At 41.1% G+C, this 24,775-nt stretch overlaps 1 protein-coding gene across 4 annotated transcripts in view; it reads left to right on the top strand.

Moving 5' to 3' along the window:
* Window positions 1–24,775, top strand: part of XRCC5 (X-ray repair cross complementing 5) — an 86,720-nt gene that overhangs the window by 31,506 nt on the left and 30,439 nt on the right. For all 4 annotated transcript variants that reach the window (XM_086341283.1, XM_086341266.1, XM_086341288.1 and 1 more), the window contains exons 13-16: window positions 3,184–3,317; window positions 9,159–9,355; window positions 16,374–16,467; window positions 17,904–17,973. In XM_086341283.1, coding sequence (XP_086197409.1) covers window positions 3,184–3,317; window positions 9,159–9,355; window positions 16,374–16,467; window positions 17,904–17,973 — 495 coding nt within the window. The remainder of the gene's footprint in view (window positions 1–3,183; window positions 3,318–9,158; window positions 9,356–16,373; window positions 16,468–17,903; window positions 17,974–24,775) is intronic.

The following is a 24,775-nucleotide window of genomic DNA, read 5'->3' as shown; positions in this document are numbered from 1 at the left end:
ACTCAGGATCTAAAACATTATTTTTCGATCTGTTGATTTATTTCCTGTGAGTTGACACTTTTGTTTGCATTTGCTCCATTGGAAAAATAGATCATTAAAGCTGTTTGACATATTTCCCAAGTCAACATTTATGTAAGGGTGTGTGATGCCAGCGTGGTCTGGCCTGATACTAGCCTGGAGTAGCAGATGGAAATCACTGAATATTCACCCACACAGTTTCCACCTCCTTCTTACTGCCGGGTGGACCCTGCAGTCGTCAGTGTGAGATGGTGCCTGAAGCCTCCGTTAGAAAGTGAAAAAATGGAACAGAAATGTCTCGTGATAAATGTCTGTATGCTCATTCCTTTTGTAGTAGCTGTCTGAAAGGGATGTTTGAAAGGTGAAGAACAGAAGTATAATAAACTTTAAGGAGCTGCTTACTCTTTTCCGCCTTTTGCCTAGTGGCTGTGAATGATCCCAAAATAGCACTTCAGCTTTTTAACAGCTGAACTGCCATATGAATCAGCAGAATGAAAGTTCCTTGTGGTAGTTTAGGTAGAAGCATTTTGGGGAGAATTGCTTTGGGCTGTGCCATTTTTATTGACTGTAGATTTTTACTGGGAAGAGCTTGCTTTCTATCTGGTATCTGACCAATGTAAAGAAGAGGACACCAAGTTTCTGTTCTCAAAGATTTTTAGAATTTGCCTGGAGTGGGGTAAGACATGTATGCAGGACATTTTTCCAAAGAAGACATATATATGAATGGCCTGCAGACACATGAAAAGATGCTTGACATCACTAATCAGCAGGGAAATGCAAGTTAGAACCACATCTGTCAGAATAGCTGTCATCAAAATGACAACAAATAACATGCTTGTGAGGATGTGGAGAAAAGGGAAATGCAGGGCACTGTTGTTAGAATGTAAATTGGTGCAGCTTCTATGGAAAACAGTACGGAAATTTCTCAAAAAATTAAATTTTTACCATACTATCCAGCACTTCTGATTCTGAATATTTTCCCACAGAAAACATAAACACTAACTCAAAAAGATATATGTATGCTTATGTTCATTGCTGCATTATTTACTACAGCCAAGATATGGGAGCAACTTAAATGTCCATCAGTAAATGAATGAACAAAGAAGATGTGATACACACACACACACACACACACACACACACAGAGTGGAGTATTACTCATCTATAAAAAAGAATTAAATCTTGCCATTTGCAGCATGGATGAACCTAGAAGGTATTGGGTGGCTTTTTTGGTTACATTTTATGGAAAAACCTGAACAAACTTACTGGCCAACCCAGTATTATTCCAGGTAAAATAAGTCAGACAGAAAAAGAGAAATAAGGTATGATTTCACTTAAATGTGGAATCTAAAAAACTAAACAGATGAGCAAACAAAACAGAAACAGACTCATAGATACAGAGAACAAACTGGGGGTTGCTAGAGGGAAGTAAAATAAGAGGATGAGTGTAATAGGTAAGAGTGATCAGAGGTAAAAACTTTTAGTTATAAAATCAGTCACAGGGATAAAACACATTTTACATTGCAAATATAGTCAGTCAGTCAGTTCAGTTGCTCAGTTGTGTCCGACTCTTTGCAACCCCATGGACTGCAGCATGCCAGGTTCCCCTGTTCATCACCAACTCCTGGAGCTTGTTCAAACTCATGTCCATCGAGTTGGTGTTGCCGTCCTCTGTCATCCCCTCTCCTGCCTTCAATCTTTCCCAGCATCAGGGTCTTTTCCAGTGAGTCAGTTCTTTGCATCAGGTGGCCAAAGTATTGGAGCTTCAGCTTCAGCATCAGTCCTTCCAATGAATATTCAGGACTGATTTCCTTTAGGATTGACCGGTTGGATCTCCTTGCAGTCCAACGGACTCTCAAGAGTCTTCTCCAACACCACAGTTCAAAACCATCAATTCTTCAGTGCTCAGCTTTCTTTTTGGTCCAACCCTCACATCCATACATGACTACTAGAATATAGTCAATCATATTGTAATAACTTTGCATGGTGACAGATGGTAACTAGATTTATTATGTTGGTGATTTTGTAATGTTTAGAAATACTGAATCACTACATTATACACCTGGAACTAATGAAATGTTGTAGATAAATTCTACTTCAATTAAAAAAAGATATGCATGCAGGTCTATATGATCAATGCCATGAGATTTGTGAGAGGAAAGAACTCTATCTGCCTTGCTGCTGCGGCTAAGTCGCTTCAGTCGTGTCCGACTCTGTGCGACCCCATAGACAGCAGCCCGCCAGGCTCCCCCACCCCTGGGATTCTCCAGGCAAGAACGCTGGAGTGGGTTGCCATTTCCTTCTCCAATGCATAAAAGTGAAAAGTGAAAGTGAAGTCTCTCAGTCGTGTCCAACCCTCAGCAACCTCATGGATCGCAGCTTTCCAGGCTCCTCCGTCCATGGGACTTTCCAGGCAAGAGTACTGGAGTGGGGTGCCATAGCTTGTAAAAGAATCTACTCCCTCTGGTCCAGTGACGTCTTCCTGTTAAGTTGGTATACTCCAATACAGGTTATGTTAAATCCTTATAAAGCTGATGTTTCATTACCAAAGGAATGCTTTTAATGTTTTTCTCCTTTGCCAGTTACTAGTTTTTTTAATGTCAACTCAAGGGCTTCCTTGGTGGCTCAGACAGTAAAGAGTCTTGCTGCAATGCAGGAGACCTGGGTTTGATCCCTGGGTGGGGACGATCCCCTAGAGAAGGAACTGGCCCTGTAGTATTCTTGCCTAGATAATTCCATGGGCAGAGGTGCCTGGTGGGCTACAGTTCACTGGATCTCAGAGTCAGACACAACTGAGTGACTGACACTTTACTTTTTCCATAAATACCCAGTATTTTGAATTACCATATGGAAGGTGGGTTTTGTTTGACTGTGGTGCATTCCTCTAGAGCACTTTTGATAAGATATCCCGTTGTCAGAAGTTCATCAATTGGTAGACCTCAGAAGTACCTAAGAGACCAGCTATTCTAAACAGCTCTCTTTGCCGATAAGAAAACTGAGGCTTAGGTTAAATGACTTACGTAACTGGAGAATGCTTTTGGCAGGGCCAGGACTGTCTGTCCTGCCAATGTTGCTGTGAACATCTATGAATGGAAGGCCTTAGTTTGGGAGACTAATGGAACTAATCGTTGTTTCTTTTTGCTGTTTTGTTTGTCCTTGTCTTAGAGGCACAGTTGAGTGCTGTTGATGCTTTGATTGACTCCATGAGCTTGGTGCAGAAAGATGAAGAGGAGGGCACCATTGAAGACTTATTTCCAACCAGCAAAATCCCAAATCCTCAATTCCAGAGACTGTTTCAGGTGAGAGAAGAAAGATGAACCAATCATAGACTTTTTTGGATGAAAGAGAGCAGAGTGAAAAGTTAGGGCAATTGGCTGGTCCAAGTCAAATCAAGAGCTCAGTTGCTCTGTTTAATGAAAGATTAACACCTTTCTCTTCCTACTGAAAAGCGATTAAAAAAATACTCTGAATTTTTAGAAAGAAAGAAGTAATTTCAGATGTTCTTAAATATTTTTTTCTGGGAGAAGGCTAGATTTTTGGTTTTGTGTCTTAAATAGGAGGGCAAAATAAAAAGCAGATTCTTCTGTTATATATATATATATATTTTTTTTTTTTTAACAGAGTTTTCTCCTATGTTTTATGTGAATGAGACTTTTCATTGTTTTTTATATTCAAATAGTTGGGGATTTTTTAGGGACTGTGTAGTATATAACCATGACTTCCCTGGTAGCTCAGATGGTAAAGCGTCTGCCTACAATGTGGGAGACCCGGGTTCAATCCCTGGGTCGGGAAGATCTCCTGGAGAAGGAAATGGCAACCTGCTCCAGTATTCTTGCCGGAAAAATCCCATGGATGGAGGAACCTGGTAGGCTATAGTCCATGGGGTCGCAAAGAGTCGAACATGACTGAGGAGAAGAAGTGTTAGAAGTCAGATAGAGAGGTTATAGTATGAACTTATTAAACAGTAACTAAAGAAAAATTTAAATTTCTGAATCTTGGTCCAAGGGAATTAGAAGATGGAGATTGGATTAAAGGAAACTGGGAACTTGATTAGGGACCTATCTTATACGATGGAAGGGGAGGAATGGACCACTGATGAAGGTTGGTCCCAGTCCTGGAATAACCTGGTGACAGCAGGACATAGGCATCTCTGAACCCCACACAAAGCTGTGAAAAGTCACCAGCAGCTTCTCTAGGCAGACTTCTCCCCAAAGGGGAGTGGAGGGCCTACTCTTATGACAGCTGGGGAGAGGCAGGGAGGTAGGAGTGGAGGCTTCGTATTGGGGGTCCACTGATTGCCCCTTTGACTCATTTCTCAAAGCATCCTTAACTAACTCAAGTCCAAGTTAGGGCCTGTTATGATTTTATGGGCTCTTCTACTCAAAAGAAGCTGCCTAGTTTTTTGATACTACACAGTTTCCTTTAAACTTTCTTTAAAAAAGTCTTTTGTTCTAAAATCAGTACTATGAAGCTTAACAGGTCAAGATCTGACTCAGTAAGTATTTTTGTATTCTAAGTATAATCAAGTATAAATTATTTGTATAAATTCCTTTGCTGTCTTTGACAAGTGGACTTCAAGACCTGCTGTTTTTGACAAATGGCCATTGCCACTTGACAGAGAAGGGAGGAATAGATTAGTTGGTATGGAAAGCTTGCAAAAACAGGTCACCGTGGTGAAAAATAGAAACTTCTAATACTTGGTAAATTTATCAAGGGTGGGTACTGAACAGATGCAAGCCATAAATGCAGGCATTGTTATCTTTTAAAGCTTTAAGAACTGGCAACTTTGATTTTTACAACCTGCTAACTTTGTTTTGTTTTGTGGGGGTGAGTTTTTAATATGGCTTATCTGTATAAAGAAGTATCATTACTGGGGTATTTATAAATTGAATTCACTTTTTCTACAACAAACATTGGGTACTCCTAGTATATGAAGGCAATGGCACCCCACTCCAGTACTCTTGCCTGGAAAATCCCATGGATGGAGGAGCCTGGTAGGCTGCAGTCCATGGGGTCGCTAAGAGTCGGACACGACTGAGCAACTTCCCTTTCACTTTTTACTTTCATGCATTGGAGAAGGAAATGGCAACCCACTCCAGTGTTCTTGCCTGGAGAATCCCAGGGGTGGGGGAGCCTGGCGGGCTTCCGTCTATGGAGTCGCACAGAGTCGGACATGACTGAAGCAACTTAGCAGCAGCAGCAGCAGTGTATGATGTGCTGGAGATACTGGAAGCTCACTACCTGAAAGGACTCCTCCAGGGGAATGAAAGAGAATAGAGAGAAGAGAGGAATAGAGAGTAGAGTAGTAAAATTCATAGGCTCAACAGTGGTGGGGTACAAAATGCTATGGGAATAAGAGGAAAGAGAGATTCTTGCAAGTGAGTGACTTAGGAAGATTTCATGAAGGAGTAAAGCTGATGGGTGATGTGACGAGAGCATGCCAGGCAAAAGAAGTAGCACATGGGAAAACCAGAGAACACAAGAAGTGTGATGTATTTAGGGATCCACAAAGAGTTCCCTTTGGCTGGGAAGTAGGCTGTATGGGAAAACGATGGGAAAGGTGGCAGGTAGCAGGCAGGTCATGAAGATCCAGTAATTTGGGTTTCTATCCCATAGGCAGTGGGAAATCAGTAAAGGCTGTTTTCAGTAGGCAGGTGATGTGAATTTTAGAAAATAGGTCTGATGGTGGCACAGGAGATGGGCTAGAGACCAGTTAGGAAACCTGCAGTGGCCCCTAGGAAGACTTGAGTTACAGCAGTAACAGAGAGTAGAGAAGAGAAAATTTAGAAGCTAGAGTGGATAGACTTTAAGGGATTGGGTGGTGGCTGATGAGAAATAGAAATTGAAGAAAACAGAATCCTAACTTGGACCACTGGAGGAGTGATGTCACCATGAATCAGGATAAGAAATATAGAGCGAACAGATAGAAAAGGTAGTTCATGTATTCTTGCAGGTGTTCAGTTTGAGTTATCTGTCAGCTATTCCAGTACAGACACTCAGGGGCAAGTTGGAAGTAGGGGTGCGAAGCCCAGGAGGGCCTTCAGGACTAAATGTCTGTACATTTGAGAGCCCTCCTCATTTAGATAGAAACAGAAGTGAATGAGGTCACCTGGGAGAGTGTTGAGTGACAAGGGCAGAGAACGAAGTCCTGAACACCGGTGTGACTGGACAATTAGGGAGAGACAGAAAGGCTGCTAATCAGTGTTCCTACTTCCCCGCCTCCTGCCGCCCCCCACAAGCTCAGAGAGGTAGAAAGAACTAGAAGGGTGTTGGAGTCAGACATTGCGCAGTGGTGAAGAGAGCTGAGCCTGGCAAAGGGCCTCTGGGGTTTGTAGTGATGTCTGATGACTTCAAGGACCCGGCGACAGTGGAGTGATGGGGCAGGAGCCAGGTTACAGAGCCTGGAGGAGAAAGCCGCACTGATGAAGGGGAAGAGAGAGAGAGGAACCAGGAAGCTACAGGAGGAGGTAGGACCCAGGAAGACTTTTCTTTTTTTTCTTTTAAAATGTCTTATAACTAAGGGTGAATGAGCTGGGAGTAGAGGGCAAAAGGGAGGAGAGGTTAACAATCAACTTGTTGGCAGGAGGAGTTAATTTAATTCTAACTTTAGAAAGAAATGCTGAAAAATATCCTTTGTCAAGTGTACACTCCTGCCTTTTAAATAATTGATAACTGGTTGCTAAAATCAACATATTAGTAACTTACGAGCTAGCCATGTGGCCTGAAGTTTTTATTTTTTATTCCTCTAGTCTTTTTCTAATTGTAAAAGTCACATAAAGGAAAATAGTTGCTTAAAGGAGAAATTAAGTAGACTGAGGACTGAGATCTCAGCGTCTTGGCTACTGAAAAGTATGATTTTCTCATAACCTGTTTTTTTTTAATAAATTGAAATTTTTTTATTGAATTTTTACCCCACTGAGCCTTATTTAAAATGTGACCTTTGAGAAAACATGAGAGTTTGATGGTTTTGAATATCTCTTGTGGGTTCCTTATTACTGACTTAAGGATAATGATACTATTTGAAAGAATTGCCTAGAATTCACAGTTCTTTCCCCAAAAATGTCACTTGACTATCATAGATAGAATCTCCTAGAGTATTTGAGAGGTAGTATGCTGTGTTGGGTATTAGATTTCTGCTTACTTCTTTAGGACTTTCTAAATTGTTTTAGGTATTTTAATGACTGACCTAAGGGAGAGCGTGGTGAATTATAAATTATTTATGAGAAGGTCAGGGTAGATTCAGAGTTTGAGATCTTTTTTGGTTTCCCCTTTTGCTGTGCATTAAACAGGCCCAATGTCATTGATGTGCCAGGGAAAGTAATTAGGAAAAAGGAAATCAGGACTCTGAAACAATGAATTTACCAAGAGAAGGAAGGCTTGGTGTTGGTCTATTGAAATCAGGGAGCAGTACATGAAATTTCTAGAGGAGATTGGTATTTAATTCCTACCTCGGGGTTTTCTTAATTTATAAAACATTGACTCTGATGATATTTACTACTTAAGCCCAATTATCTTTTTTTTTAGAACTAAGAAGTCTAGCTTCCATTTTCGACAGGGTAGGAAAACAATACATGTATACCTTGTGGTATGAAACAGTAATTTTAAAATTGTAGGAGCTATTCAGTTCCCTGGGTTTTTTCTTCACAGTTACTAACATATAAATTGTTTTAAAAAGTGGGAATAGGAGTTTTGTTCTCCAGCCTAATTTTGTAATTATCCTCTAGCAAGGGGAATAAAACATCAGTATATTCATAAGTTTCACTTTTTCTCTTTTTTTTCCCTAAATGGTTACTTTATTCTTTGATGACATTCCTGCATTCCTTTTACAGTATTTACTTTTCTGGGCAGATAACAGTACTTTGCCAAGGCCTGGCTTCCTAGTCTGAGAACAGTTATCAGTGATTGAATAGAAGTGGCCTGCTGCCCGGGTTTCCACTTGCGTGAACAGTGGAGAACCTGTCCTAGCCTTGACCTTGGCCCCACTCCTGGTGCAGCTTCCTGAAACCTCTGTCAGCAACTGGAATTCTGAGGAAGAGCACCGTATTCACTCAGCCAGTATCTGTTAGGTGCTTATCATGTTGAGGCGCCATTTTCAGCACTTGGGATTCTGCAGTAAATAAGACCAGCAGTGTTTCTACTTTCAGGGGGAAAGTGGAGGTAATAAGTAAACTAAAAGGTTGATAAGGTAATTTTAGATAATGATAAATACTGCACAAAATATAACATCAGGTTCACGATAGAGAATGACTGGGTGGTAAAATGAAGATAAAGGTCTCCTTCATATAGTGTCAGGGGAAGCCTCTCAGAAGAGGTGATAAGTGAGCAAAGAACAGAATGATTTTAAAAGGGCCAGCTCCATTGAGATCTAAGGGAAAGCAGAAGAGGCCAAGGAAGCCTTACACATGGGACCTAAAATCTGCAGAGAGCTGGTCTTTGAGTGGAGAAGGAGGAGCCCAGGCTAGTTGGGTTGTGGTGAGTAAGGAGGAGAGAGGCAGTCAGTGGCTCTATTATGGTTGACTCCAGACAGGAGAGCCATGAGAGTGGACATGGGAAGACCAGTTAGAAAGGGATTGTGGTAGCCCATGTGAGAGGTGAAGGTGCCTGGACAAGAGTGCTGTGGTAGAGATGGATGGAAGTGAGTGGATGACTTGGGGAGGTTGGAAAGAGACCTCTGGTGTCATCTCTTGCACAGTATTCCTGGGACTCACTGAGCACCTACCCTTTAGCACCTGATTTATCCAGCTCGTGTTGTTTTCTAAGATGGTGCAAGGGAGAAAGCACAGCATGCTGAAGGGAGATAAAAGGATTATAGCTGAAAGGTTATACTCCCAAACTGTCAGAGGCTGAGGAAACCCCGTATGTCTTCCATGAAGCCAGAGCAGGGGACTCTTTTTGTGGGATGAGGCTCTTTTCCAGGAGGGCTTCAGCTGACGGTGCTTCTAGGCTGGGGTCTGTTTTATGGTTGCTTTTAGACATTACCACCGTCCTGCTAACCAGGGCGGTTCTGGGTCGGCCCGCTTTGCTGTCTTTGACTAGTGGTAGGAATCTTGTAGCCCTCCCAAGCTAAAGATGGAGGATCACTGGTCAGCTGTGTGTGGTGTCCACGTCTGCATTTCACAGTCCTTACTCCTCTTTCACAGTGTCTGCTTCACAGAGCTCTCCATCCCCAGGAGCCTCTGCCCCCCATTCAACAACACATTTTGAGTATGCTGGATCCCCCCACCGAGGTGACAGCTAAATGTCAGGTTCCTCTCTCCAAAATAAAGACCCTCTTCCCTCTGACGGAAGTCATCAAGAAAAAGAACCAAGTGACTGGTCAGGACATTTTCCAAGATAAGTAAGTACTCAATGGAGTTGTGTGTGAGGTTAGAGCACAGAAGACTGGTGGTGGTTTTGGAGGGGCTCTGTCATTAAGGATTGCAACCTGGGTTTGTAGAATCACAAAAGTGGGAGAAAGAAAACTCTTGCTGTTTGAGCCTTGCATTGGAAATCCAGCGTGGATACGTTTTATCCTGCTTGTGCATCTAGAAATTAGAGCTACCTTTGGGGCTGTTGACTTTTTGATCCACGTCAGATTCTTAGTGAATTTTATATATATATATATATATATATATATATATATATATATATATAGGAAGATAAACGATTTTTGAATATCTGCAACTAAATTTTACTATTTTTAAAGTAAGGTACTGGGGATGAGAGGAGAGGGGTGAAAATCATCAAGTTTTTCATTTTGGGGGTAGGCTCTTAGGAGAATATCAGTGAGATTTTCGGAAGGAAAATTGGGAGAATGAGAAACCTGGCCGTCTGCAGCTGTGCTCTTACTGTGTTGACGTGTTTAGTTATACCATTAATGAGGTAGTTACAGTTTAAGGATTGTAAAATGGTTTTCATGCCCTTAGATCAAGCTTGCAGGTAGCTATTAAGTGTTTTTTCCCTGCACATCAGAGTCTGTTTAGAATTATAAAAGTTTCCATTCAAAGCAGAACACAAACAGACCTTAGGCTGTTCTTATCCAGAATTATTTGGGTGTATGACATTGATTTCACCAGGTTTTGGTCTGATTATTGGTAACTTTTCCCCCCAGATCAAAATGATATACTCATTTTTGTAGGTTGTATGCTGAGATCCTATTTTAGATCACAATTTTTTTTTTTTCCTTTTTCTTTGATTTCCTTCCCACAGCTGTGTCATTATTGACAAAGTTTTTATTTGTCAGTACCTGATTGGAACCGTATTGAGTAACTTCCAGAAATCTTCACAGGGTTCTGTAAAGTGTTAATTCAGTGAATTATCTTCCAAGTTAAAAAGACATCTTTGCATTTTCTGTGGCTTTTAAAGGCTACTACCCCAAGCTTTGTCAGAATTGGGGAAAAAAAAGAAATCGTAGGGTTTAAAGATTCTATCTTGTGCATTTCTAACACATCTAGAGAATTTTATGTTTCTCTTTAGTCTGTTGTGCCTTTTTCTACATCAGAAGATTGTCACTAAAAACCCTCTTTCCCTCTGCTACCTTCAGCTACCTCTGGATTCCTCATGTCTCAAAGCAGTCAATAAAACTCTGAGTCCATTTCTTCCCACGACAGCCTTGCTGTCATCTCCCAACAGTCATATGGCTATTCTCTCTGTTTTAAAGCTCTCTTTCACGATCTTGATTACCTTCCTGTGTCGTGGGAAAGAAATGGGCCATTTTCCCCTCCTCCTGTTGATTAAAATGTAAATTAGCTGGTTAAAAAAAAAAAAAAATACCACTGAGACCCAGACCCTGAAGACTGTTGTTCTTTGATTTGATCCCTGCTTGTTCTTTGCTCCCATAAAGGTTCAGTTTGCCACACGGCCAAGTGAGCTGCCTGGGACCAGAGAATAATCTTGCTCATACACACCTACTCACACTCCACTGCTCTAGTCTTCCTTCTCAGAAATCTTAGTTTTTAAGAATTGCAGAAACGACACATTTAATAAGTATTTATGGAGCACCTCGTATATTCAAGAATGACTCAGTCCCTTCTGCAAAGTTCTAGAGACTTACAGTTTTTATGATTAAACCCCAGTCAGCTTTAGAGGTGGTCTCCCTAAGGGAAAGAGAGATTGCTTACAAAAAGCTATAATTTTGTGTATATTCAACGTCCCTGTATCCAGGGTACATATTTCCATGATGATGATGGTGATTTCAAAGAGAAAATAGAAGCCCATAATAGGTCAGAACACCTCGGTTCTCCAGCCCATCTTACCGAAAAACATATCTATCTGCCTTTACTTCCTTTCTTCCTGTCTCAGTGGAGGAGGATACCACATCCTGTCCCGAGTTAACCCTTTAACCTGTGTCCTAGGATGCCTGGACATCCTTCCATCCTGTCTGGTACCTTTCAGTCCACTAATAATTGCTTCCTTCCTTCCTTCTGTGATTTTCAGCTTCTCCCTCTGTACCAACCCCCTTCCCTCCACACATTAACATTTTATTTCTTTCCTCTAAAAGAAAATGAAATAATCCTCTCAGTTTCCTCCCTCTAATTACTACCTGTTATCATCATCTTTCCTTCCACAGCCAGGCTTATTAGAAGACTAGCCCACACTGCTGCTGTTCCCAGTGCTTGTTGGCCCAGACTGATGCCTCCACCACACCCCTGCACCTGGTCTCCTGAAAGACACTTGCTGCTAGGTTTACTTCAGCTTGGCAGTCCTTTTCTTACTTGACCTTTTTGTAACACTTGACGTTGTCAGTTATTCTTTCCCTCTTGAAATTCATATATCTTCCTTAACTTCAGCTTCTCCAGACTTTTCTTTCTAAATCTCTGACAGCTCCCTCTCAGATTCCTCTGGGGCAGCTTTTCTTTCCCCAGGAGTCTTGCAGGTTGATATTTTGTAGATCTCTTTCTCTGAAACGGCTGACATTTATTGGATACCGGTATGTTCTGGGAGCTTTACGAGTATTATCTGTTTGGATCCTCCTGGCCATCCTATGAAGTAGGTTCTTTTATTTACTCCATCTTAAAGCTGAGGACCCTGAAGCTTAGAGAAGATAAGAAACTTGCTCAGGATCACAGCTGGTTAAGTGTTAGAGTGAGGATTTAAACGTGGTAGTTCGACCCCAGAGCTTACACTCTCAAGGATTATGCTGTGTTGCACATCCTAAGACCTTAATTATTTCACATATGGGTCTTCAAAAATAACACCTGTCTATCCTAAAATATTTCCATCTTATCTACTAGATCTTAACTGTCTACAGATAACTCAAGGTCAATATGTCCAGAAATTACTTTATCACCTTCTTTGTCTTTCCACACTCCTTTCAGCCCCCTCTTCATGTTATTATTTTCAATTTTTTAGTGAATGACACCTAATTTCTAGGGAGTCATCCCTTTTCTTCACTTTCCACATCTAATTGGTTTACCAGGTTGATTTAGATTTACCTCAAGTTTACTCCTTTCACTTCAGGTTAGTATAGTGGCTAATAGCATTGATTTTAGAGTCAGATAGATTGGATCAGGAGAAGGCAATGGCACCCCACTCCAGTACTCTTGCCTGGAAAATCCCATGGGTGGAGGAGCCTGGTAGGCTGCAGTCCATGGGGTCGCTAAGAGTCGGACACGACTGAGCGACTTCTTTCACTTTTCACTTTTATGCATTGGAAAAGGAAATGGCAACCCACTCCAGTATTCTTGCCTGGAGAATCCCAGGGACGGGGGAGCCTGGTGGGCTGCCGTCTGTGGGGTTGCACAGAGTCGGACACGACTGAAGCGACTTAGCAGTAGCAGTAGCAGCAGATTGGATCAAAACTCAAGCATTTCTTTTTAATAGTGGTCAAAATCGGCAAGTTGCTCTGTGCCAAGCTGTGATAACAAATACCTGCCTTTTAGGAGAGTTGTTAAAAGTACAGGGTTAGCTGTGGACCCCTTACTGTGTGCTTAAGACAAAGTCAGGCCCTTTTGACTCTTGATTTTGCTCATTTGTAAGAGGACAGTTTATAATAGCTAACTCAAATGCTTGGCATCATGATTAATGGTAAGCATTTATTTAAAAAAAAAAAAGGTTAGTTCTTACTGGCATTGCCCACTGCCATTGCTTTTATGTAGGTCTCACTTTAGCCTGCTTTACTGATACAACCCCCTTGGCCAGTTTCCCTCATTCCAGGCTTCCCCTTCCAGTTCATTCTGCAATCTGCTATCTGAGTGATTTTTTAGAAAACAAATCTGATCACATCACTCCCTTGCTTAAAATTCTCTAATGCAGTGATTCTTCATCAGTGTTTGTGTGTGATGGACCGTTTTATCTTCTAATAAAAACTATGAACCATCTCCCCAGGAAAATGCCCCAACATAATAAATTTTGCATATAATTTTGGGTGGTCACAAATTCCTTGATGTCCTTCTTGGATGCCTGGTTAAAAACCTTTGCTCTCATGGCTTTCCATTACCTTCAGCTTCAGATCAAATTCTGTTACACAAATGAGAAAACCCAGATACACAGAAGGAAAAGAAGTATCTATCTTGCTAACTGGAGAACCACTTTCTGTCCTCGGAAGTTTTTATGCCTACAGTTTAGATATTTTCTATGTTTATCTCTCACTACTTCCCAGCTTGTGCCTCATGCCCCAGCCCAGTACAGCCTCTCGCTGTTCTCTCAAGGGGATGCACTGCTTACCACAATATTTTGTTAATTGCCTGTTTATATATTATCTTTCTTATTTGACTGAACTTCTTGAAGGTGATGATTATGTATTCTCGTGCTGGTACTCAGCCATGTCTGACCCTCTATGACGCCAAGGACTGTAGCCCACCAGGCTCCTCTGTCCATGAGCCTTTCCGGGCAAGAATACTAGAATGGGTTGCCATTTCCTTCTCCAACCTTATAGATTATAAGAGGCTATATTCATAAAATTTGCTAATCTGCTGCAGAATACTAGGATAGGACAGATAATTTGCAATTGTCTACTTCCTAATTTTCTGTATAATAAAAATTGCTAATGGTTACAAATTTTAGAACCTAGAGCCTAAGAGTAAATGAACTAAGGTATATGTACTTGTAAATGATCTGCTGCTGCTGCGTCGCTTTAGTCGTGTCCAACTCTGTGCGACCCCATAGATGGCAGCCCACCAGGCTTCCCGTCCCTGGGATTCTCTAGGCAAGAACACTGGAGTGGGTTGCCATTTCCTTCTCCAATGCATAAAAGTGAAAGTGAAGTCGCTTAGTCGTGGCCGACTCTAGCGACCCCATGGGCTGCAGCCTACCAGGCTCCTCCGTCCATGGGATTTTCTAGGCAAAAGTACTGGAGTGGGGTGCCATTGCCTTCTCCGTAAATGAGCTACAAGGTATATACTCATATATGAAAGAAAATGAGAAAAGGAGAGACAGCAACAAACCGTCTAGGGCCCCAGCATCCAGACGCAGCAGCTGTTAACACTTCTGTGTCTGCCGTGACCTTGCCTGGATGATGTGTACTTTCCAGGGCTCAGCTCATTCTTAGATAACTTGGGGATGAGAGTCATTGCACTTTCTCACTTCAAATAGACATTACGAGTTTAATATATATAAATTTCCCATTAATCCTGTTAAGTGTTTCAATCTTGAGATTATTAAATGTATTTTTACTGCTTCCTGCTCTTTTCTGGACTGGCCTTTATCTGCCCAGTTCTGGAGAATTGGTATGTATGTTTTCTAATTCTTCCTTCCCTAGAATCTTATTTGGGAGGGTTGAAGCAGTTCCTCCATGTGATTTGACCTTGTGTTCTCACAGAACTTAGCTTTGTATGTTTGACGCTTTTTAATACTACTGTATAAGTTAATTTGTACTTTTGGAAGAGAAAATGTGAATAGTTGATATATGCATGGTGTTTTTCATCTTAGTGTTTTCCTGAGGAACAAACTGAAGGTCAGAGAGGACAGTCACTTACTAGACTCTAAACGTACAAAAATTAATACAGAATCAGTACCTTCAAGAAGGTATAAAATTCCAGGGCTACCCAGTAGCAAAAACTGAGACTAGAGTCTGGATGTTTTTAATCTGTAGATTTTCCCTGAACCCTCTTATCTTTCTCTTGGGAAGAGCTGGCAAAGGTTAACTAAAGTGGCTGTGACTTTTTTTTTTTTTTTTAAGAGCTACTCAAATTGTGATAGAATTTCATGCTTCCTCAGGTTTGTGCATTTTCCCTTGTTTTCATCAGCAAGGTTTTGTGTGTTTGTTTATTCTGCTTGAAGGAAAGAGCTCTGAATGACTCACCCCTTATCTTTTCTTTACTTCTCAAAGGGAAGAAGGCAAGTGGTAAATGGGAAAGATGTCAAGTAGTAAAACTTTTAATTCGTGTTTATAAGACTGTAACGATGACTTTAGTTCTTTCATCAGGCTGGAAGAGGAGATTCATTATTGAAATATTATTGAATAAGCTAACTTCTGTCGTATTTTTCTTTGCTTTACTTTTAGGATAACCTCTTCAAGCCTTACTGTCTGGAAGTTGGGCTTTTGAATAAAAACATCCCATTTAGAATCGTAGTTCTTGGTTACTGTTTTCCCTTCTCATTCAGCCATTTCTTGGCAGCTTCTCTTCCCCCAGATTGACTATTTGTCTGGGAGAAAAATCTTCATGTCTGTCTGTTCTGTAGCTTAAGTAAGATTATGGTCAGAGTCTTTGAATCTTTCTTCTCCTTTGCAATTAACCTGACCTCCTCTCGACTTTAAGGCAGACTGTTAAAGCCAGCCTGTTGCTTGAGGCAAGATGTTTGATACACTTCTTTGGAGTCATCATTCCCTTATCACACAGATGCTTTTGCACTCTCTTAGCATATTGCCCAAAACACAATTAGGTTTATAAACGAACATATTAAAAGTTTTCTTTTGAAAGTGGTTTTTTATAGTTTAAGACTTCTTTAAGAGCACGCTCTTGCATATTTAATTAAGGATTGTCTAGTAAGTTTTGACAGCTGTAAGTAGGAGCTTATAAAACTCTCACATTCATGATGAAGAGGATAGGTTATTAGACACAAAGGTCTTCTATGTATCTGGAAAGCTAATATTACTAGCTATCAATTCTCAGGTAGAAACTAGCAAATAATAACCAAAGGGTAAATGGGTTTCGTGCTGAAATGTGAAGTGTCCATGACCTGTGCTTGCAGTTTCATCTTTCGAAAGGGCTTTGTGGTGTGACTGCTGATTAAGCTCGGGCCGCTGCAGTTGCTTGGTCTGTCAGGAGCTTGGAGCCTGGGAAGGGGAGGCAGCTGCTTGTAAAGGAAGACTAAGGGTGGCTACTTGTTTTTGATTCTTAAAAAAGAAATTTGTACTTTTCACATCAGCAGTTCTGGATTTTGTATTGTTTGTTCTATTTTAAGGGGAGGAAAAAAACCATTTATTTCTTCTCTAGTCATGAAGAGGGACCCACCTGTAAAAAACTGAAGACTGAGGAAGAGGAAGCCCACTTTAGTGTCTCCAGTCTGGCCGAAGGCAGTGTCACCTGTGTAAGCAGAGCTCCCCTGCTGTGCTCCCCTCTTTTGGGGAAGTTGGGACTTGGGGAGTTGGCATCAGTTTCTGTTAGTCCTTTGATGTAGCACTTTCTCTGGTCCTTTCAGTATGTAAGCCATGTTTGTCCATCCCACACTTCTTCCTTTCTTCTTTTAATTATTGTCCGTGAATCACCTGTAGGATTATTTATATGATATGTAGTATCAATACATAGAGCACTATATACAGCATGAAACATCACTTTGTAAAGTTTTTCTGGTGACTTCATTTTGCAGCTTTCTGTTTAGTCACAATGGTAGGATAAGTGGGGGCTTAGTGATAGGAGTCTTATCTCTAAGTATATTAGCTTTAAGAATATAAGTCTCATTTCCTTTCTGATGTACAACTCACTAGTTTAGGATTTCTCCAAACCATGTATCCTTTGACACTTGAGATCTTTAATGGAATGGTTTTTGGAACTTGAACCTATTGCCTTATTTTAAGTGACATTGTTTTGAATCAGTGGATCTTAAAAATTGTTCTTTACTACTAGCCAAATAGACTAGAAAGGGTAGCTAGTATTAGGGTATGCCTTTTCCCCTCCTGAAAAAGCAATGCTCCAGAAAAATTGAATGTCTAAAAAATTATTTGGATTTTAGTGCAATATCTTTATAGTAAAGGGAAAAAAAAAATCATGACCTTTTTTATTCTCGAAGCTCTTCTGATGCTATATAGAGCAGACTGGAAATCCAAGTACTTTTGTACCAGCGTTTACCAGCCTTTATAGAACCCCATTGTCTTCTCCCCCTTGAACTCAACTTAGCCCCTATTAAGGTTGCGATCAGAAGATGAGAGACACGGTCATGATCAGAAAGTGCCATATAGCGTGGCAGAGACTTTTGTCTTTGGAACTCTCCAACCTAGCACTGATTTGTTTTTATTTTGGGGCCATGTTTAATTTGGGCATGTTTGAATAGTCTACCAAGGTTTCAGTGCCACAGGTTTGATCAGCAGCAGTCTCCAGAAAGGACAGTTCAATGAATCAGGGCATCAGGCTATCAGTTCCTGTGTCTCTTAGTGGGACAGAGATACTCTGAACTGACCCTGCACCGCAGCATCCTCCCCGTCCTAATTGGTTGGGTATCAGGATGGACAGGTAGTCTGCCTGGTAAGCTAAGCTGCCTGGTGCCTCGGGCGTCAGACTTCTGACCCCTCTGGAATGAAGTCAGTTTGCATGAGGAGAGGTGAGTGGAAGTACAGACAGACGGCAGCCCTTTGAACACAGGAATCTGCTAGTTTTTAACAAACCATGGAAATGAAAATGAACAGGAAGGGCCTCTCTTTGTCTTTGCCTATTTTATAAGAACACACTACATTAAGCTGTCTTGTCTTGCCTGGGGTACTTCCGAAAAGAGACGTGATCTGCAGGTTTACTGTCTGTGGTGTGTTCTAGGTTGGAAGCGTGAATCCTGCTGAGAACTTCCGTGTTCTAGTGAGGCAGAAGAAGGCCACCTTTGAGGAAGGTAAGAGATATGCCGTGGGCTTTGCACTTAAGGAAAGGTGTTCGGTTAGGTGTGATTTAAGTCTAGACTAATAATTGTCACTTTTTGTTACACTGTTTTATAGAACGATTTTCTTTCCTGGTAGATCTTTGTGACCGTCCCTTGTTGGTGAGCTCACCAAGGCCACAATATGAGCACAGGAAGGTAGATTTAGCACTGGTATTTTAAACAGAGAAAAGCCAATTCAGAGGTCTCCCTGTTAAGAAAACAGTGGGCTGGAATCCTGTAGCTTTTAGTTCCACTTCACTGAAGTTCTCTGGGAATAAAATATTTTTGTGTCATATCCTCCCATTTTCTGAGACATAATTCTTGTTTGCTCCTAAGAGTTTGAGCCCCTTGACAGTAATCTCAGAAAGACCTTTCTCCTGCCCTTAGATTTGATCCTTCTGAAATTGATTACATCCTCATATTTTTCTTATCAGATGAAACCTAGAATTCCATTTAGTCTTGAGCTGATACCAAAGCAACTTGAAGGGATGGATAGAGGGTCTCAGACTGACATTCATTCACTTGATTGCATTCCGGTTCCTGTTCTTTTTGCCTTTAACAAGTGGCCACTGGCAATTGTAATCCTACAGCCTTGCATATATAACAGTATTGTATTCATTATTGCTACCCAGGGTCAGGGCCTGTGAGCTAAATAGAGGCTTGAAGTAGAGGCTGAATCTGTGTTCCCCTGGGGGACAAGTACTTATCAAAGGATTTTCCCAATAAAAATCATTTTTTCAGAAAATTCTGGTACCAGTTTTGAAGCTCTAATATTTTCTGTACTTGCTCACGTGACTGCAGGATTGCTCTGTAGGGTATTGAGACAAAAAGTGAGGTTAGGGGCCGGTGATGGGGTTCAGAGAAGAGGGAGGCTGTTGGCACCATAGAAGTGGAAAAATTGAAGCTGTTTCAGGAGAGGAGGGAATGAGGAGAAACAGGTAAGAGGAGAGGAAGTGAATAAATTTGCATAAGGGTGCAGTGTTCTACAGTATATTCTCAACTCATGACTGAGGATATTCTTCAGTGTTGGTAAAACTCTGGGATGCTTGGCTTGAGTGCTCTGCCTGGGGAAGTTGGTGAGGAGGCAGAGTTTTGGGTCTGGAGTTAAGTTCAGGCAGAGCAGAGAAAGCTCCTGAGAACACCAGATGCCAGAGTCTAAAGAGGTCTTGCTGCGATTCATGGGGTCGCAAAGAGTTGGACACGACTGAGTGACTGAACTGAAAGAGGTCTTGAGAGAGTAAATTCTTGAGAATTTGCTTATATCTTAGGAAGACATTGTTTTTCCTAAGCTAATTGGGGATCAAAGCAATCTTGTGAAAATACAGGGGCAAGTGACCCCTCAATGGCATGTAGATCGCAATGTGTTCATGCTCAGTCATGTCTGACTCTTTGTGACCCCATGGACTGTAGCCCGCCAGGCTCCTCTCTCCATGGGATTTCCCAGGCAAGACTGCTAGAGTGGGCTGTCATGTCCCTCTCTAGGGGATCTTCCTGATCCAGGGATCAGAACCTGTGTCTCCTGCATTGGCAGGCAGATTCTTTACTGCTGAGCCACCTGGGAAGCCCATAGATCACAATAGGTATTATCATTATTCCCATTTTACAGGAGGAAAATCTGTAAAACTGGAAGAAATGAACTTCCCCCCAAAATCACACAGGGATTCAAATCCATGTCTCCTTCAAATACTGAATTTTTCTACTTAGCAGTACTATTTCTCCTGATTCCTAATGCCGTCCTTTCCTATGCTGTTTATTTGTTTAAACGTTATAAGGTCAAGCATCTCAAACCTGTGCCCGTAGCTAGGATTTTGGTCAGTAGACTGTTCTTCCCTGTTGAAGGTGACTGAGTCCTGGCACACTGCAGCATTGTGATGGTGGATGTCCCTCTGGACCTCATTCCGGAACTTGGTCAGTCAGAGATCTCCAGTGACCTCACAAAAGCAGACTTCCTGCCAAGCTGCAAAAAAGTGGGACTGCCCACTTGTTAGCAGTTAGTTCTGTCTCATGGTCCTCATTTGACTTCCCTTTCTTGCTTCAAGCTTCAGAAATTTTGTGTCTTCATTCCTTTTCTACCTTCCGTGTTCTTCTATTTGAACATCTCTTGGTGAGCCAAGACTCACCTTGTAAGCCTGAAGAGCTCTCCCAAACTTAAAGCAACCTCCCTAGTTTTGATCTTCTAGAGATCTCTGCCTTGGGCAGGGGAGGCAGAAGTCCTTCTCTCCTCTCCTGTGTATCTATTTTTTAAATGGAGTGGCCAAAAATGTGATTAATAATGGGTAGTGTTACCCTTTGTTAGAACTTGGCCCTTTCACTTCTGTTATAAACCAAAGTATGGGTGTAATTCCTTTGCCCTCGAACCAATGGCAGAGTCATCCAAAACTTTCAACTCAAATAGTTTTGTGATCCTGTCCCCTTGACATGAGCAGTCAGCAGCATACTTTCTTTTCTGGTTTTTAGTGTAAGCAATGTTCCTTGTCCTAAGCTTACTGGCATAGAGCAAGTAACACCGAACCCCAGGAACCTGTTCATTCTGGCTGTTGATGCTTTACTGCTGCTGCTGCTGCTGCTGCTGCTGCTGCTAAGTCACTTCAGTCGTGTCCGACTCTGTGCGACCCCATAGACAGCAGCCCACCAGGCTCCCCCGTTCCTGGGACTCTCCAGGCAAGAACACTGGAGTGGGTTGCCACTTCCTTCTCCAATGCATGAAAGTGAAAAGTGAAAGTGAAGTCGCTCAGTCATGTCTGACTTTTAGCGACCCCATGGACTGCAGCCCACCAGGCTTCTCCGTCCATGGGATTTTCCAGGCAAGAGTGCTGGAGTGGGGTGCCATTGCCTTCTCCCTGATGCTTCTCTAAGAGGTCTTTAATTCTTATGTGCCCTTCTCTTTCTGGTCCAACTTTCCTCCTTCCTTGCTAGCCACCTGCCATTCTGTTACTACAGTTTTACAATAGAAAATTCTTGACCACAGCTCTGTATAAAATAATCATCTCTCAGTTGTGAAGGTGGATCTGTTTCCCTCACACAGTATTCATAAGCCCGTCAGTTCCATCATCTGTGGTGTCTGTTATGTGCAGTTGTGAGTTATTGAGAGAACCTGAATCCACAGTTCTCGGAGACCCCTGAGTCATGACGAGGTGGCGGAGCTCTGTTCCACCAAAGTGAATTCACAGGAGCATGACTGGTTAAAAAACAAACCTGTCAAGAAAAGACATCCTAAGTAGGAATAGTATGGACTCCTCTTTGGGGTCTGATATCTAAAACGTCCTAAGTTGCAGTGATACGGACTCCTGTTTGGGGTCTGCTATCTAACATCAGATTTATTTGCAGTGAGTGTAACGTGCACAGCCATTTGATAGATGATGATCACTCAAGTCTGTGGCCACTGAGGTGTTTCATGATTCTCACATCTTTTTCTCTCACTTTGTTTGGATGATGTCTCATCCTCTAGTCTGCCATCTTCATTCTCCAGCCTCTTAGTCTCATATATCAAACAACATCCTTCCAATTTTAAAGGACATTTCTTAAAATTTACTTCTGTAGGATTGCCCAAAACTAGGCAGAATGTTATTAACGCAACTAGTAATGAAATTATATTATTCAGCAAAGTCAAATAATTTCTTTCAATTCTGAGAGTAGAGCACTGACCCATATGATTTTCTACCATGAATCAAGTCTAACCTCTGGGTTCTCAATCCAAGTTTCTTAAGGGATCTGGGAAAAAATTCCCATATGTGTGTGTTTTATGTATTTTCTTTTGTTAATGGTTTATTAATCTAAGCTATGAATCATATAACCTATCATACCCCTTTCTAGATAAACATAAGAAAATAAAAAATATAGCCTTTATTTGTTTTGCACAGAGCAAATAACAGAAAAATAGCTTCTGTTAAATACCTTAAACATCTTGAAAAAAGGATACTAAATACAAACAGAACTAAAATTTTTAGTATTGTTAGCCCTATAAAAGTTTTTTTTAACTATTTGACATACTTTATTAGTTTTTCCCAAAACAACAGTGATCCATCTGATCATTGGAGAGAAAATACATGATTACAGATTCCAGAGATTTAGTCTATACTTTTATATTTTTTATTAACTATTTTACTTGTCCTTCATTGACTTTCTTTTTGACTAGTTTTAAATTGTTACACTCTAAAGCTTGATGATCCATGCTTATTTTATACCTCACTTATCAATGTGAATTTTAAAATGAAAGCTTATTTGGAATTGTAAAGGACCCCTACTAGAAGGATATGCTATTATTTGATGTGATAATTGTGTATCAGTGACCCTTAGGGTCTTGTTCATCTTCCATGTGGCCCATGGGTTTAGGCCCAGAATGGCTGAGATGACTTTCCACAGATTATTGCAAACGTGTGAATCAGATTCAAGAGCTAGTTGTTGCCTTTTGTGGCCTAAACATCTCCATTGGTTGCTTACATTTCATTAGATGGTACACAACTGCTCTGAAGTTTACATTTTAATATAATAAAATTCATTAACCAAATAATTCCAATGAAATCATTGAAGACAAAAAAGAAAAAATAGAAAAGACATGACATAGAAATCAAAGACTAGCACATACACACAACCACTTTATAAGTAAGTGTTTTCAGTTTTCACATTTGTCCCTAAAAGGCTCCTGTCCATTCTTACCCAGCTTCTAACATCTTTTCAAATTCATGTCAGTCTGTGGATCAGAGTATCTCTAATTACGGAGTATGGCTCTTGTAAATTGTAGCCTAGCTGTATGTTAAAAATGAGAGCATGCAAATCAAAACCTGTTTGCTAATAGGTAAGCTCTCTCAGTAAGCACCAAGATTTCTTCCTGAGAGCATTAAAGGGCACCTATGTGTGATACACAGCATTTTCAGTCTCCCAGTGTTTTGTTTTCTCATGCCAGGTGGTAAAGTTGCTTGTCTTAAACTTGCTGAGTATTTTTTTTTTCCTTTTTTATTTTAAAAATAGAAAGGGTGTTTTTTTCTCTGGCTGAAAATGTGGAACTCACGTGAATGGTTTCCCTGTGTAGAACAGCTGGAACACAGAGTTCATTGAAGCCTGCATGTAATGTGGTGACCCACTGGCTTGCATTGCTGACCCGTGCCAGCAGTGCAACCAGGCAGTGCTCACAGTTGGCTCTGCTGGAAACACAGAATTAATCATGGGTTCTCTGGAAAAAGGGTCTGGTATCCAGCTTGCTGTTGGTGTTCACCCTTGCAAGAAGTGCTAATGAGAGTGATTTGTGAAGCAGAGAGCTGTTGAAGCACTTGTGGCAGTTTGGTTCTTTTTCTTCATTGCCTGTAATTCACGGTGCACAATAGATCACTGTCATGCAGGGCATTGTACTTGGTTCTCCTAGTTGTCCTTGAATTGAGCTGTCTTTCACGTAAGCCCAGCTGATTGAGAAAGGAAACTGATTTCTGATCTTGCTGATCTGCAAACTGCTGTAATCAATGACTGAAAATGACTGTAGCAAACATCAGAAGCTCTTAACCAATTGAAACGTTTAGGAAAGGATGTTAGTCTTTTGTTAAAATAGCCACTAATAGGTTGAAATGTGTTAAGAGGAACTCAGAAACACCTTAAATGCAGTAAAAGTGTTTTGGTTCCCCCGACCCCACCCCACCTTCAAACTGCAAGCCCAGGGCAAAAAATATGCTGATGAGGAAAGAAATGCTAAGTATAATTTGATACTGTTAGTCCTGTCTGTTTCCATGTCTACATAAAACTTTAAAAAATGGCATACTTATTTCTTGGGCCAGAAAAGGGAAGGAATTTGGTTCAGGTATAGAACACAGTTCCAGCAGGGCTTGAGAATATTACCAGCATAGATGTCCTTGGATATAGAGGGAAAAAATCAACTTTTCTTTTTTTTGCAATTCCTTCTGGACAGTTGGAGAAAAAAAAAAACTTTTAGTTAAGAGTTATGATTAAAGGCCTTGCTGTAGACTGAATTGTGTCTTCCCCAAATTTGTATGTTAAAGCCCTGACCCCTCACGTGATGGTATTTGGAGATGGAGCCTTTGGGAGGTCATTAGATTTAGATGAGGTCATGATATTGGAGCCCTCATAATAAGATTAGTAACCTTTATAAAAAGAGACACTAGTTTGCATTCTCTTCTCTCTTCTCTTTCTTTTCTCTCTGATGTGAAGGTGACTGTTTGCAAGCCAGAAAAAGGGCCCCCACCCAAACCTGACACCAGCTTCCAACTGTGAGGAAATAAATTTCTGTTGTTGAAGCCAGCTGGTCCATGATATTTTGTTATGTCAGACTGAGCTGGCTAATATAGGCTCGTTTTCTTTTCCTTTGTCAGATTAAGCTGCTGAAATCCTGTATTTTATCTCTTTGTCTTTTGGCAGTAATGAGACGCAGCCATAACACGCAGGACGGTCACTGCACAGTGTTTCCCTGGTAGGCCATTGGAGTCAGGAGCCATTCCTCATATGGGAACTATCAGACTATAATTCTCTTGCCCTTGGAATCTAGGAGAGTTCCCTTGGGACATTAAGGACAAGATTTATTGTTTGAGCTTTTTAGTGGTTATTCTGTAGTAGAACACCTGGTGTCTGACGCCTTCTGTCTGTGGTAAATCTCCACAAATCTTTAGTTAAATTGCACTTATTTATTGCCAGTTTTTAAACAGTTTATTGAAGTAGCATTTTCTGCTATAAAATGTACTCATTCTAAGTATAATTTTGTGATTCTTTATAAATAAAAAAGGTTATGCAATCATCACCGCAACCCAGTTGAAAAACTTTTCCCTCAACTCCTCAA

This window comes from Bos grunniens, chromosome 2, assembly GCF_055505025.1.
Source record: "Bos grunniens cultivar Pamir isolate PY7600 chromosome 2, Bosgru_T2T1.0, whole genome shotgun sequence".
In the NCBI taxonomy this organism is placed as follows: Eukaryota; Metazoa; Chordata; class Mammalia; order Artiodactyla; family Bovidae; genus Bos; species Bos grunniens.
The sequence above is the reverse complement of the archived record's forward strand: the minus strand, read 5'-3'. Positions and strand labels throughout refer to the sequence as shown.